This window comes from Denticeps clupeoides, chromosome 1 (genome assembly GCF_900700375.1).
Source record: "Denticeps clupeoides chromosome 1, fDenClu1.1, whole genome shotgun sequence".
NCBI classification, from domain to species: domain Eukaryota; kingdom Metazoa; phylum Chordata; class Actinopteri; order Clupeiformes; family Denticipitidae; genus Denticeps; species Denticeps clupeoides.
In genome coordinates, this window is record NC_041707.1 from 41,203,292 (window position 1) to 41,216,918 (window position 13,627).

Here is a 13,627-nt window from a genome sequence, read left to right on the forward strand (position 1 = left end):
TACAGGTTTGACGGTAGAATTTATTTTATGAAATGTTACATTAAATCGCACGTTACTTCAAATTCAGAGACTTCTACAGCAGGAGCTGCGCGTGGTTCTCTGACTGGTGAATAATTCTGGAACGATAAATCATCACATCGGAATCATTTATAGATGTTGAACAGCCAGGAACCTTTAACGGCATAATAATACATTCAGACTTTTATGGAATTCGTTTCTGATTGAAGAGGCTGCATGAGCCGGGCTGGTCCAGGCTGGTCCAGGGTCTCCACGAGGGGCCTGGTACAACCAGGCAGAAGCTGAGATCCAAAAACCGGAACGATGGGAGGGCGACTCTTCATCACAGGTTGGCGGTGGTCTTGCGGCCTTTCCCTGCGACTGGCCGGTCCCGCTCCTCCCAGATGGTGACGCCGTCACAGGCGCACATCTGTTTGGGGTTCTGGAAGAGTCCGGAGGAGCGAGCGATGATCCCGCACGCCAGCCTGGATCCGGGGAAACAAGGTCGCTCAGCCAGTCTATCACGTAGCCTACAGGCGAAGGTTCTAAAGAGGTTCTGATTACAGCGCTGGTTCTCTGTGCAGCCGTATTTATTCACAAAGCACCTCAACACGACAAAGGAGCTGTACGTTAGCATTAAATTACCAGGAACAAAAAGTTCATTAAAAATAAAGACTGAAAAAAAAAAAATTAGTAAAAAATATTGGTAGTAGCCTAGTGTGTAACACACTCGCCTATGAACCAGAAGACCCAGGTTGAAACCCCATCGTGTCCCTGAGCAGGGACAACCCTGAGTGTCTCCGGGGGGGGACTGTCCCTGTAACTCGCTGTGGATAAGGGCGTCTGGTAAATGCTGTAAATGTAAATATTGATCCTGCAGCCTCTGTTACGACTTACACGGTTACGCATTTTGTTTCCAGCATGACTGTTAAGTTCTGTTGGTTCAGGAAGGACATCATGGTGGATCCAGGCTTCTATTACTGCACTTCATTTTAATTAAAGCAATAAAACACGACCTGAGCCTGCAAGTTTACGTCAGTTGTCGTGTTCTTTCAGCATTCTGGGTTACGAAGCATCGTAAAAAAGTTTCACGGTCGCTTTTTATCGTTCACTTCAAAGGATCGCTGGACGAATCATTTAAAAAAAAAAAAAGAATCGCTTGGGACAGGCCTAGCTCTGATGCAGGTTTACCTGTCCCCAGAGTTTCCCGTCACACTGGAGAGCGGGTGGCCGCCCCTCCCCAGGTCGTCCTCGCCAGAGTCTACGACCAGAGAACGGCCAATCACATCCCAGACCTAAAAACACCAAGCGGGAACACGCACAACCTCTCATATCGGGACAAGCAAACCTAACAGCGTTAAATTGTTCCCCAGCGCGTGTGTGTGTGTGTGTTACCTTCAACTGGGTGTCCTCCAGGCGAAACGAAGCCCTACCATCTGCTCCAGCCAGGACGTTGCCCAGATCGCCAACATGCTGCAGGGAAGCTTAGGGTCATTTTAAAAAAATTTTTCCTTGCGTGCAAAAAAAAAAAAGGTGACAGCAGTTACGAAATCGCTGTAAAAAAAATTATATTGATTTGATGTACAGGGTGGCCCATTTATATGGATCCACCTTAATAAAATGGGAATGGTTGGTGATATTAACGTCCTGTTTGTGGCACATTAGTATATTTGAGGGGGCAAACTTTTCAAGATGGGTGGTGACCATAGTGGCCATTTTGAAGTCGGCCATCTTGAATCCAACTTTTGTTTTTTCAATAGGAATAGGGTCATGTGACACATCAAATTTATTGGTAATTTCACAAGAAAAACAATGGTGTGCTTGGTTTTAATGTAACTTTATTCTTTCATGAGTTATTTACAAGTTTCTGATCACTTATAAAATGTGTTCAATGTCACCAACCATTCCCGTTTTATTAAGGTGTATCCATATAAATGGCCCTCCCTTTTATTCATTCACATCTGCACCGTTAACTGGCCACTTGTAATCGGCCGGTAAAATACCACCATATATTTCCGCTTTGGTATTTTCGCACATGCAATTCACCGTACCCGCTCCGAATCTTCTGGGGCACCGTGCACTTTGCCATGAGGATTGAAGTGGTCTCCACAACTGCAACACAAGATCAGTCTAGTCTTCATGTGCAGACTAGTACACAGACACGGCTCTGCACAACCGAAACGTTCACCGGAAACTAAATTACGGCAAAAGCCGCCATTCTTGTACCTGAGACAGCCGCGGGTGAGGTCGCCCAGCTCGTGAACGTGCAGGCCATGGGGTCCGGGCTTCAGCCCATCGATGGTGCCGTCCACCAGGCAGCGGCCCTCCGACAGCTGCAGGAAACGCACCACGCCCTGCACCACGCCGCCGCCGGACAACATGGCCACTGCCACACCCAGGTCTGAGGCGCAAGACGCCAGTAAACACGCGTCATCCGGAGAATAACGCAGAAACCGCGTCCCCGCGCACAGACCCACCCTGCTCACGGCCCCCCACGCCCTTCAGGACGGCCCGGCGTCCCGTCCTCTCGATTACGTCCTGCACCTCCCGCGACGTCAGGCTGGACTCCACCAACACCTGCTCGCCCGCCAGGTCTATCTGCACCGCCTGGACTCCTACAGACACAAAGCATGAAACCTCGAGCTCCGGGGACGGGCCTGATGCAGGCGAGGGACGCTCGCTGACCTGGCGTCCCCTCCAGCGCGCCCCTGACCGCCTGCACACAGCTGCTGCAGGTCATCTGCACCGCAAACTCCAGCTGGGAGAACACCGGGAACAAGAAGTCAGCGGCATCGCATTACGCATGACGTAACAAAATGATCTAGATATACAGGACACCTTCTCATTCATTGTGTTTTCTTTATCTTCATGACCATTTACGTTGGTAGGTTCTCACTGAAGGCATCAAAACTATGAATGAACACATGTGGAGTTATGTACTTAACAAAAAGTGGAGACCTGGCCTCCACAGTCACCGGACCTGAACCCAATCCAGATGGTTTGGGGTGAGCTGGACCAACAAGTGCTAAACACCTCTGGGAACTCCTTCAAGACTGTTGGAGAAGCATTTCAGGTGACGACCTCTTGAAGCTCATCGAGAGAATGCCAAGAGTGTTCAAAGCAGTAATCAGAGCAAAGAAACTAGAATATAAAACATGTTTTCACTTATTTCACTTCACTTTTTTGTTAAGTACAGAACTCCACATGTGTTCATTCATAGTTTTGCTGCCTTCAGTGAGAAGAAAACACGTTGAATGAGAAGGTGTCCAGATGTTTGGCCTGTACTGTATGTGTGTGCGTGTATATATAACCGCCTATATTTAATGTTTCTTTATTCGTTATAGACCTCCATACCATCACTAGGCCTTCCCCAGATTACTTGATAAACTAGGTAAGAAATTCAAATTCATTCATTGCAATTTTCTTAATTTCACATTATTAAGTGTGGAATAACGACATCAGAAGCGCTGCGAACGACAACATTTATTCACACACATCAACATATCTGTGTATTATTAAAAGTTTAATGCAGCACAATACAACGTAATTCTGATTTATAATGAAAATAAAAGCACGCAGCTGCCTTCATCCAGTTTGAAACAGTAGCGGTCAACGACGAATGTTATTAAATTATATAATAATAATAATAAACTAAACATCAAACCTTAACAGTTTTGTCCGTTTCCATTTTGCCTATCGTGACACTTCCGGGGTGTCACATGACAACGAGTTTTTCCGTTTGTCAAAATAAAAGTCCCGTCCCTTTATTTTAAATATGGCCGCTGAGGCGCAGAATGCGGGTTTATAAAAAGGTCGCCAAATTAAAAGCCAGTTTGAAGCAGCTCTGTTGTCAGGTAATCCCTGATGAGTTTTACGGCGGCTCGGCGAGGTGTGAGGGGAAGGCGAGGCCTTTCTGCTCCGCATGGCGCCTCCAGTGCTCGTCCTCCTCCTCGTGTGTGAGGTAGCGGCGGCCCATGCGCTGTTCGAACTCCCGCAGGTCACACCACAGCTGATAGTTCTGGGGAAAGAGCGGCGAAGCCCTCGGTTACATGCGTGGATAAAGCAGTGGGGGTGTGACAGGGGTGTGGCGTGCGGTGGCACCTGGAGCCAGGCGTGTCCCATGGCCTTCCCCACGCTGAACCTGCGCCTCACCACCACCTGCAGCAGGTTATTAATGAGGTTCACCGCTGATGGAGAAAGAAGAGCAGCTTTCAAACAGCTTTCGATGCCATTGTGCTATTTCAATGTTTCCTAATCATTTTAATAACATGGTTGGCCAAATGCATGAGAAAAATTATTATTTGCAATACTTCTGGGTTGCCAATTACACTCGGTATACTAGCATCATCAATAAAATATTAAACCCAACTACAATGGACAGGCTAAAGCTGCCTTGTAAAACGTCGAGTGACCTAAATTCATTTTTAGATTCTGAACGCATGCCAGCGTGTCATTTATTATGCCACATTCCAACATAGTTTTTACATTAGCTAGTCACCCACTTGCTAAAGCTGGTGTAACATTACTACATTCATTCAATTATTACATTCATAAAGGTGGGTTTTTTTTTTCGTACCGAGGGTTTAGAACTCACTTTTTCCATTTGCACCAATAGTTTGATGGTTGTGACGGTGAAACGGCTGACACCATGATCAGTCCCTCCAGGAACTCTGATCACAGCAATTTACGCAAATTCAGCCGATCGATTGCGTTTTTGCACCTTTAACAGCACATCCTGATTGTCAAATCACTGCAGCCTTTTTGCAATTTTGACCTATCACAGCACATCCTATATCTTTTTAGGTATTGATACGCGTCCTGCTGCGTCCAGGCCTCAAGTTCAGCGACCACTCTGGCATCCGCTTCTCGGGACCTATTTATACTAGACGGCCACTCTGTCACAACTTTTCACTAAAGTTGACACAAATTCATGCATTCTAGATCGAAAACAATCCCAAAAGCCTCCATCCATGAAGCTCCGCCCCACGTGCCTCACCCTCCAATGAAACGAGAGACCACAGCTGGCGTGGGTACATGAAGGCCGCGTTGGTGATCTGCTGGGCCACGTCCTCGTCCTCGTTGAAGGGGAAGGTCCCGCTCAGGCTGACGTAGAGGATGACGCCCACCGCCCACATGTCCAGCGAGCGGTTGTAGCCGTGGTCGCGGACGACCTCGGGCGCCAGGTACGCCGGCGTCCCCACCAGCGAGCGCCGGAACGATTTCTCGCCGATGATGCGCGCGAAGCCGAAGTCGCACAGCTTGACCTGCAGTCCAGGAGAGACCAGGACCTCACCGCCGAGCGGAGGAGCCGGACACCAGGACGGGAGCTGCCGGACGCACTCACCTGAGGGAAGGGCTCCGGGGAGGCCAGCAGCACGTTCTCCGGCTTCAGGTCGCAGTGGGCGATGTGCTTCAAGTGCAGGTACCGCAGGGCCTCCAGGATCTGCACGCCACGGTGAAGAACGTTTCATCTTCCGCCCGAGAAGGAGTCGCGTTTAAATAAACCCCGCCCACCTGGGTGACAAGGAACCGAGTGTTCCGTTCCGGCAAGCGGCCATTCTCGTTGGAGAGGATCATCTCCAGCATGTCTCCGTGCAGCTTCTCCATGACAACGAAGACCAGCTCCGCCGTCTCAAACATGGCCTCCAGGAAAATCACCCCGAGGTGAGACAGGGTCTACAGAGACACGACCCAGGAGGGGTGAGCAACGTATGGAACAGCCCACCATGACGTGGACCACAGAAGCCAGGCTGACCTGCAGAATGGCCACCTCGTTCCTCGTCTGCCTCTCCAGCTTGGTGGGGAACCGGGACTTGTCCACCACCTTGACCGCAACTTGTCTTCCGGACTGTCTGTGTGCACCTGAGAGAACCGGAGCCACGTCACACATCCAAAAACTCTAGCTGCTGCAGCATATATGAGAATATCCTACTTTTCTAACACTCCCATCCATATCAAGGACATTTTGCCATAAAGACTGACAAATAACAGGATCTCTAGAACGTGGACCAGGTGCTTCTCCACTGCACCCAATATTAATACGCAACAATACACAGCTCTAATAAAAGAAACGAGTTCTCGCACGTCCTCACCTCCATAGACGATCCCAAACTGCCCCGAACCCAGAACCTCTTCTGAGAAGATCTGATACACGGCGCCGATGTCCTGAAAACACACGTTTCTGTAGGCTTTGCTACGGTTTGACGTGTCCACGTGTTTTATTTCGCCCGGTCTCACCTGCGCCTCTTCATCCTGGGGCCCGTTACCTGTCGGACAGAAGCGCATGGTTGTATGAGGAGCGTTTTCTGGACGGAGAGGAGGCCCGGCCCCCCACCCACCCACCCAGCGCCTCCGGACTCACCACCGCCCTGGACGGGCATCAGCGCCGACCGTATGGCCGACTCCCACTCCCGGCCCTCGTCGGCCGCGCCCACGCAGTACACCAGGGCGGCGGTCGCCAGCTCGAACGAGTGCGGGCCGCCGGGCTCGGTCAGCTGGCCCCGCCCTCGGACCTGCAGCACCTCTGAGAGGGCGAGCTCCTGGGTGGAGGCAGGCGGGTCGAGGCGGTTAGTCGCGTTTTATTTGGCGCCCGGCACGATGAAATGGTGGAGCACCTTGAAGTACTTGTTACTGCTCTCGTCCTGATACAGCGTGATGCTCCTCCCATCCAGGATCCAGTAATGGCGTTTTCTCTGGGGGAGAAGAAGAGAGTTAACCACTTCCTGCGGAAGGGAAGGGAAGTGGCGGCCCAGCGGATCAGGGACACGTAAATACAGAGGACACGTTCCGCTGTGTGCAGTGCTGCCTCGTGCGGAACTGGACCTATTCACCGCGGCGGCGGGTGGTGCGGGGAGCGTGGAGGGTAAATTGATGCGGTAAGGTGTGGCCATTTTTTGGTAGTACTGCAGGAAGCACGACCTCCTGGGGCGAAAGGGGGCTGGATTTTCCCAGTTCTGGGGTTTAAAGTGAAGTGATACACAGCAGCACAGCACACGGTGCACACAGTGAAATTTGTCCTCTGCATTTAACCCATCACCCTTGGTGAGCAGTGGGCACCATGACAGGCGCCCGGGGAGCAACTTCCTTGACCGCTAGGCCACCACTGCCCCCAAATTCAATTCTCCGTGTGTGAACTTGCTAATAGAACGTACGACCAGTGCAGAATTCTGCCTTTAATTCTACTCCATGTACAGCATAAGAATGTTTTAGCTGGAGATGTAACTTGGTTGATGGGTAAGTCCTTGATGGCCGAGCGTGTGTGCGCACCAGCGAGTCCGTGTCGGTGTGATGCAGCAACCAGCCCTCCTTCAGCACCCCGCCGCCGCCGCCATGCCGCTTCGTGTGCCGCACGGACTGCACCACGCGCTGGAGCGGGATGTTGCTGCTGAAGCACGGGCTGCCGGAGAGAGAGAAGAACAACTTCGAAACGTCCCAGCGCAGGGGCCGGGCCCGCTTTCAAGCTCAGGGGCCACGGCGACAGATCCAGACATATCGGACAGAAACATAAAAACGGCATTACGGCGTTGATATTTAGTGAGACGTGAGATGTTCAGCTCCATCTGCGCCTAATGCACCATCTGGTGGAACACCAGGGTGGTAGTAGCCTAGTGGGTAACACACTCGGCTATGAACCAGAAGACCCGGGTTCAAACCCCACTTACTACCATTGTGTCCCTGAGCAAGACACTTAACCCTGAGTGTCTCCAGGGGGGGACTGTCCCTGTAAATACTGACTGTAAATCGCTCTGGATAAGGGCGACTGGTAAATGCTGTAAATGTAAATGCCACCACTTCATTTTGGCAATTCTATACCCCTCTTCAGCGGGCGGGGCGTGGCCCCCGGGCCGTAGTTGGCCCCCCTGGCCGAGTGTGTACCTGATGGCTGCTGGCTGCTGCAGCTCGTCCGACTCGGGCAAGCCTCGCTTTGGGCAGAGCTCCTCGTACAGGTCGTTCACCGACTGCACCGGCACGCCCAGGTCCACGCCGTCATCCGCCAGCAGCGGCTCGTAGTCCGAGCTCCTGGCACCTAGTCGTACGACACGCTCTCGTCACGCCCGTACACGCTCGCCGTGCGCACGCTGAGCGGTAAATAGATCTCTCCATGAATTGTTCGGTCCAGGTCACCATCATGGGTGTCAGATGTCTTACCGTCCCCATTGGTGGCCTTCCTGTCCCCCAGGCAGTCGTTGGGAATAAGAGATTGGCAGCGTCGGTGGCAGTTTAATTTACAGTCTGTGGGACAGAACGCACACACACACAAACACACGTGCAAATTAACCCTTTAAATCGCCACTGTGGACACCCACGGCGTCGGCAGAAAGCCTGACGAAGAACTGAGTCTGAACCATCACGTTGCTGCGATCTCCAGATCCTGCAGGTTCACTCTCTACAGCATTCGTAAGATTCGGCCTTTTCTCTCGCAACAGGCAACGCAGCTCCTCGTCCAGGCAATGGTCATCTCCAAACTGGACTATTGTAACTCTCTCCTGGCTGGAGCTCCTGCAGTCACCATAAAACCACTCCAGATGGTCCACAATGGTCCTCATCTTCAACCAGCCGAAACACACCCACATCCCGGAAGCTGCTCGCATCGAGTTGATCCTTGATGCTGCCTACAGGGCTGTAAATGGAAGTTCACCCTCTTACACCAACACACTACTAGCTACCGGGTGGTAGTAGCCTAGTGGGTAAGACACTTGCCAATGAACCAGAAGACCCAGGTTCAAACCTCACTTACCACCATCGTGCCCTTGAGCAGGACACTTAACCCTGAGTGTCTCCAGGGGGGGACTGTCCCTGTAACTACTGACTGTAAGTCGCTCTGGATAAGGACGTCTGATAAATGCCGTAAATGTAAATGTAGATGCCCTCTCAGATCCGCAAACGAAACGAGACTAAAAATTCCCTCTTCACGGGGTCTCCGATCCCAATCGACTCTGTTCTCCTTTATATATATTCGTCCAGCAGTTAACAATTCCCAGCATGCTCTATTCCTGACAAGTTGGGCCTTATCAGGACTCTTAGTTTTGTAAATCAAAATCTATAGAAACCGAACGAGAATTGCTGGTGTCCTCCTGTAAGTCGCTTTGGATAAAAGCGTTTTGCAAGTAAAGTAAAGTAAAGTACAGTAAAGTACAGTAAAAGTTAATTCATTAAACGAGTTAATTGGGTCCATGCCCCGCCCACTCACCGGAGCACTGCAGACCCTGGCGGAAGAGGCCCTTCAGCAGATGCCGGCAGTGGTGGCACGCGGTGGTTTTGGCGTAGCTGTGCACGTGGAAGGTGTGGGGGAGCCGGGGGGGCCCCTCCCTTCCCTGACCGACACCCAGCCAGACCGGCTGCTCCGCCCAAAAGGCGGGGCGAGACCTGGGCTTAGACATACTGATCTGTGCAGAGAGAGGCAACAAATCGTCAAACGGACGATTTCATCTCTAAAAGGTGACCAGGGGCCACTAACATCTAATGCTGAAGTGAAGGATTATGGGAACCCGCACGCCACGCCCACATATCCAGATGTTTCGCTGCATATTGTCCATCATGCTCGCCTTCTAATGCAGGAAGGAAGTGGTGGCTGCTCACCTCCTCCAGACTGCCCCCTGCAGGTGTGGAGAGGGACGGCGCGCGGGGCCGTCCCGGCGGGAACAGAGACACGCTGGGCCCGCAGCGGCGCAGCACTCGGCTGCAGTCGTTGGCCAAATGCAGCGCGCAGTGCTTGTGCACGTCCAGACCGCAGCCTGGCAGCAAGAAGCCACGGAAAGCTGGTCATTCGGTGCATTTCCTTCCCAGACCAAGCAAGGAGGAGCAGGTCATCACCAGCGGTTACCTTCACATTTCAACCCCTGCCGGACCAGCCCCCAGAGCATCTGACCACAGCGATGACAGAACGTAGGCGTCCGATACGACTGGACCATCAAGGAATGAGGTCGGATCTTCACTTCGGCCACCGAGGCTGAAGCTGTGAGGAAAAAGGACCAAAATGACCCACGGACGTGGTTAAGGACCTCCGAGGTTTGAAACATGCAACTTTATTGGTTTGACATAAATACAAAAAAATAACTTTTGGGAACAGTGTGGAGAAAAGTGTGGACGCAGCCCCCTTACCTGAGAGCACAACTTCCACGCTGTCTCCGTCCTGCACGGTGTCACGCTCCGTGAGTCTCTTCAGCAGGTTGTCGCAGTCGGGCTCGTGCTTGAAGAGCAGCAGCTTCTCACCAACACCGATGACGCTGACCTCGGGGGCCTGCACAAGGCACGGAGGTCACGTCACAGCGGTCCGGTCGCGGCCGCTTTACAACAACTTCACTAATATTCCTCAAACAACCGGCTCGGCATCGACAAGACCCTCCACGAGAAACGGCGAGAAAGAAAATATGAAGTGGAGGTCTTTCCACTCCATCGTTCACAAATAGACCGCATTTACTCATTAAAGGTTTTTATTTTTTTGCATTTTTCATTAGAACATGATGAAACGCTGACGTTCCAGGAACAGCCAGTAACACGCCGACATGTCGGCTGCAGTGCATTTCCAGCATTTACCAGACGCCCTTATCCTGAGCGACTTGTCCGTGGTTACAGGGACAGTCCCCCCCCCCCCCCGGGGGACACTCAGGGTTAAGTGTCTTGCTCAGGGACACGATAGTAGTAAGCGGGGTTTGAACCTGGGTCTTCTGGTTCATAGGCAAGTGTGTTACCCGCTAGGGTACTACCACCCTCTTACCACCATTGCTCAGATCTTATCGTGTTCAATCTTTGGTGCATTTTGCTGCAGCCGCCAGAGCCGCTTCAGGCGGGGTTTGAGGGGCGTGGCAATTCAGATGCATCACTTCACAATACAGTCATTATAAAACCAAGAAGATTAATTTTTCATTGCTCTATGCAGGCGGCTGCAAAGACGTCCGTGGGCTTGGGATGTTGCACGGAAACTTTTGCCGAAGATCAAAGGAGGGACGCGGGTAGGCCGCGGCTGGCAGGGGCCTAACGTCTGTGGTTGGAAACTCCGGCTCGCTCGCACACTCACCCAGAGGTGGCTTCCGTAGGTAAAAGTTGCATTGTGCACTAGAACATGCACAGCCTATCATAACGTGCAGATCTTCTCAGCAACGCCGCTGAGAATACTACAGCATTTAGGATCTGGCAACACTGAGCACAAGCAACGTTCTCGCAACGAATGCATGCCATGTGATCGCCAACTAACACATTTGTGTAATTCCACGCTGCGCGGACCACGCATAACACAGGTGTTCTGTCGAAACAAGCTGCCTATCGAGTTGTGCTACCTAGCGGATCTGCGCATGCGCCGTCCCTCAAGTTTGCGCTCCGTTTCAGCGCCCATAAATCCACGCTACCCCTTAAATTGTAAATAAATATGATTTAGTTCACTATTACACCATGATCTTTATACTCTTACCGTGCACATGGACTGAGTGTGTGTAAGGTGACACGCCATCACCCGTTTTAAGGTGCGGTCCTAATCATAGCTTTTTATTTTAACTAAGTGATGGAATATGTTGGTGACCATAACAGTAAATACGTTTCAATGGCATATTTTATGTTTGTCTTCCACTTTTCAGCTTTATAAAAGAAATTGTTAGGGAAAAACAGGACTTTTTACTATCTGTGATTGCTACCTTCATGTAGTGGTAAAAAGCATGACAATATATTATGTAATCCAAAGTATTCAGAATAGGTTACTCACATTGAATAACTTAACTGAATACGTTACAAACTACCTTTTGGGGCATGTATTCTGTAACGGAATACATTTTAAAAGTAACCTTCCCAACACTGCTCTTAGGGAACATTAAAGATCACATGACATGAAAATGTATTGGTCCCCAAATTCTGTATCTGGAGTCTCTTTCTGGAATTCAGCCGTGGTGCAGAATTACAGCCACTTTGATCCAGTCCCAGGACGCTCAGTTTTGGTGTCTGTAGCTTTAAATACTAATGAGGAGTGAGGCAGGACGAGGAGGAGAGCGGCCTATAGAAGTTGAAATGACGTCATCAACACCATCCACCAACCACAATGTTTGGCACAGACAGGAAGTCGCGTCGCCGTTTTTCCAAAAAAAATCAAATGAACCCACTGGGTCTTCAGAGTCCAATCTCCGAGCAACTGCAATGCTTTTGCCGGTTGGTGGAGATCATGTTTTAGGGGAGGGGTGGGAAAAATCACAAGAAACGGGAGGTAACCTTTCCCCTTATGACATCATAAGGGGACAAATTCCAGATCCGACCATCTGACCTGCCACTCTCTGAACGGTGAAGCAGAATGACCAAAACACTCTTTATACCAATCACACTTTCTAGCCACTGCAGGACTTAATGTATTAATGTTAAATCAGCTCACAATTTCATATCATGGGACCTTTAATAAGCAGACACCATACAAGTACTCAAAAGCTCATTCTGTGCAACACCTCAAGGCTGAGAGCTTGCTGTCTGACCTTTTTCTCGATGATCTCTAAAGCAATCTTCTTAGCTGAGCAGTAGTTGAGATGGGTGCCAGGTACCTGGACCACCTCTTTGAAGAGGCCGATCTGGAACTGGACGACGATGGGTTTTTTAGGGCCTGTATTATGTTCCAAGGACATCAAAGTGAGGGAACCTATAGACACATTTACATATACAAACCACACAATCAAGATCCACGAGGGACAGAACAAGGTCCAACGGACTGTTATACTGTTATTGACACCATTTACACCAATCAACCACTGAGAGGTGAAACAAAACAGCAGGTCTTATAGGGTAAATGCAGTCCAAAGATGTCAACCCTTGCTGAACTCAATCTATTTCAAAGTCACCTCCAATGGTCCAATGCATTTTAGCATTGGACCTGGAGCATGAGGCAATGGAAGAAGATGCTCTGGTGTGATGAATCATCTTTTCTTTTACATCGTGTGTGTGTGTGTGTGTGTGTGTGTGTGTGTCCGTCCGTTGCTTATCTGGGGATGATATGGCACCATAATGCGCTATGGGCATGTGAAGAACCTGCAGAGAAAGCGTGATGCTTTGAGGAATGTTCTGCTGGGAAACCTTGACTCCTGACATACAGGGCCAACCTAAACTTTTTGGAAATGGTATTCGTTTCCTTGATAAAATTTGTTCGAGAATTGTTCGAGGAACACAAATGACTTGGCTTCTTGATTCTCAGGAGAGTCCCAGACACTTCATAGGTCTTGTCCAGTCAGCGCATTGCCATTCTACACAAGATTAAACTTGTGGTCACATCACCTTCAAATTTCTTACTGTGAACGGTCTTATAAAAATTTGAAGCCCGCCCACCTCATTAACACAGACGCCCATGAAACAATTTCACTCAAGTCCAGGAACTTACTGCAGATGTCCAGATCAAAGGTGCCTGAGAAGGCTTTCCTGGGACGGGCTTCCTCGTCGGCAGCCATCCTGGCTCCTCTTGTCAGCTATGCCGCAGACCTTCGCGCTGGCTGTGCCGCTTCGGCTCTGAGCAAGCTTCCTCTGCCGAGGCCTTCAGCACCGTAGATGCACTAATTAAACAGGAAGTAGGTAACTTCTCGCTTCCAGCACCCTTTTTTTTTTTTCCGCACGTCCCCCTCTGCTTGCAGGCTTCTTTACCCTCTCGCATCTTTGCAAAGGCACGTTGGCCGTT

General features: G+C 50.5%; 2 protein-coding genes across 6 annotated transcripts; both read right to left on the reverse strand.

Annotated features, from left to right (window-relative positions):
• On the reverse strand, nucleotides 1-3,747 carry ccs (copper chaperone for superoxide dismutase). Its single transcript, XM_028986207.1, has 8 exons — nucleotides 3,662-3,747; nucleotides 2,683-2,755; nucleotides 2,475-2,612; nucleotides 2,224-2,398; nucleotides 2,049-2,109; nucleotides 1,393-1,470; nucleotides 1,189-1,292; nucleotides 1-482 (listed from the first exon to the last, which is right to left on the reverse strand). Exons 1-8 carry the CDS (start codon nucleotides 3,683-3,685, stop codon nucleotides 341-343), a joined length of 795 nt encoding a protein of 264 aa, XP_028842040.1. The 5' UTR covers nucleotides 3,686-3,747; the 3' UTR covers nucleotides 1-340.
• A 101-nt stretch (nucleotides 3,748-3,848) lies between these two features.
• On the reverse strand, nucleotides 3,849-13,611 carry prkd4 (protein kinase D4). Of its 5 annotated transcripts, XM_028984968.1 has the most exons (19): nucleotides 13,337-13,495; nucleotides 12,444-12,604; nucleotides 10,099-10,237; nucleotides 9,821-9,952; nucleotides 9,577-9,731; nucleotides 9,188-9,383; nucleotides 8,146-8,229; nucleotides 7,873-8,023; nucleotides 7,264-7,393; nucleotides 6,612-6,689; nucleotides 6,359-6,536; nucleotides 6,235-6,263; nucleotides 6,090-6,162; nucleotides 5,753-5,859; nucleotides 5,512-5,673; nucleotides 5,342-5,440; nucleotides 4,994-5,261; nucleotides 4,099-4,184; nucleotides 3,849-4,015 (listed from the first exon to the last, which is right to left on the reverse strand). In XM_028984968.1, the coding sequence occupies exons 1-19, from the start codon at nucleotides 13,401-13,403 to the stop codon at nucleotides 3,869-3,871; spliced, it is 2,442 nt and encodes an 813-aa protein (XP_028840801.1). In that variant the 5' UTR covers nucleotides 13,404-13,495; the 3' UTR covers nucleotides 3,849-3,868. The 5 variants fall into 5 exon arrangements, 4 of the variants coding, with proteins under 4 accessions (XP_028840801.1, XP_028840802.1, XP_028840800.1 ...); XM_028984969.1 differs by having other exon boundaries at nucleotides 4,099-4,155; nucleotides 6,090-6,263; nucleotides 13,337-13,611; XM_028984967.1 differs by having other exon boundaries at nucleotides 6,090-6,263; nucleotides 12,510-12,604; nucleotides 13,337-13,497.
• Nucleotides 13,612-13,627: the final 16 nt, after the last annotated feature.

Bases quoted from the DNA above. Each gene is read 5' to 3' on its own strand.
- ccs (XM_028986207.1), bottom strand. From the start codon at position 3,685: ATGGAAACGGACAAAACTGTTAAG. The intron at 2,756-3,661 runs GTTTGATGTTTA...GTGTTCTCCCAG, and splicing joins AAACGGACAAAACTGTTAAG to CTGGAGTTTGCGGTGCAGAT. The intron at 2,613-2,682 runs GTCAGCGAGCGT...TTGTGTCTGTAG, and splicing joins CGCGCTGGAGGGGACGCCAG to GAGTCCAGGCGGTGCAGATA.
- prkd4 (XM_028984966.1), bottom strand. From the start codon at position 13,403: ATGGCTGCCGACGAGGAAGCCCGTCCCAGGAAAGCCTTCTCAGGCACC. The intron at 9,732-9,820 runs GTAACCGCTGGT...TCTTGCTGCCAG, and splicing joins GCAGGGGTTGAAATGTGAAG to GCTGCGGTCTGGACGTGCAC. The intron at 9,384-9,576 runs GTGAGCAGCCAC...CTCTCTGCACAG, and splicing joins CAGGGGGCAGTCTGGAGGAG to ATCAGTATGTCTAAGCCCAG.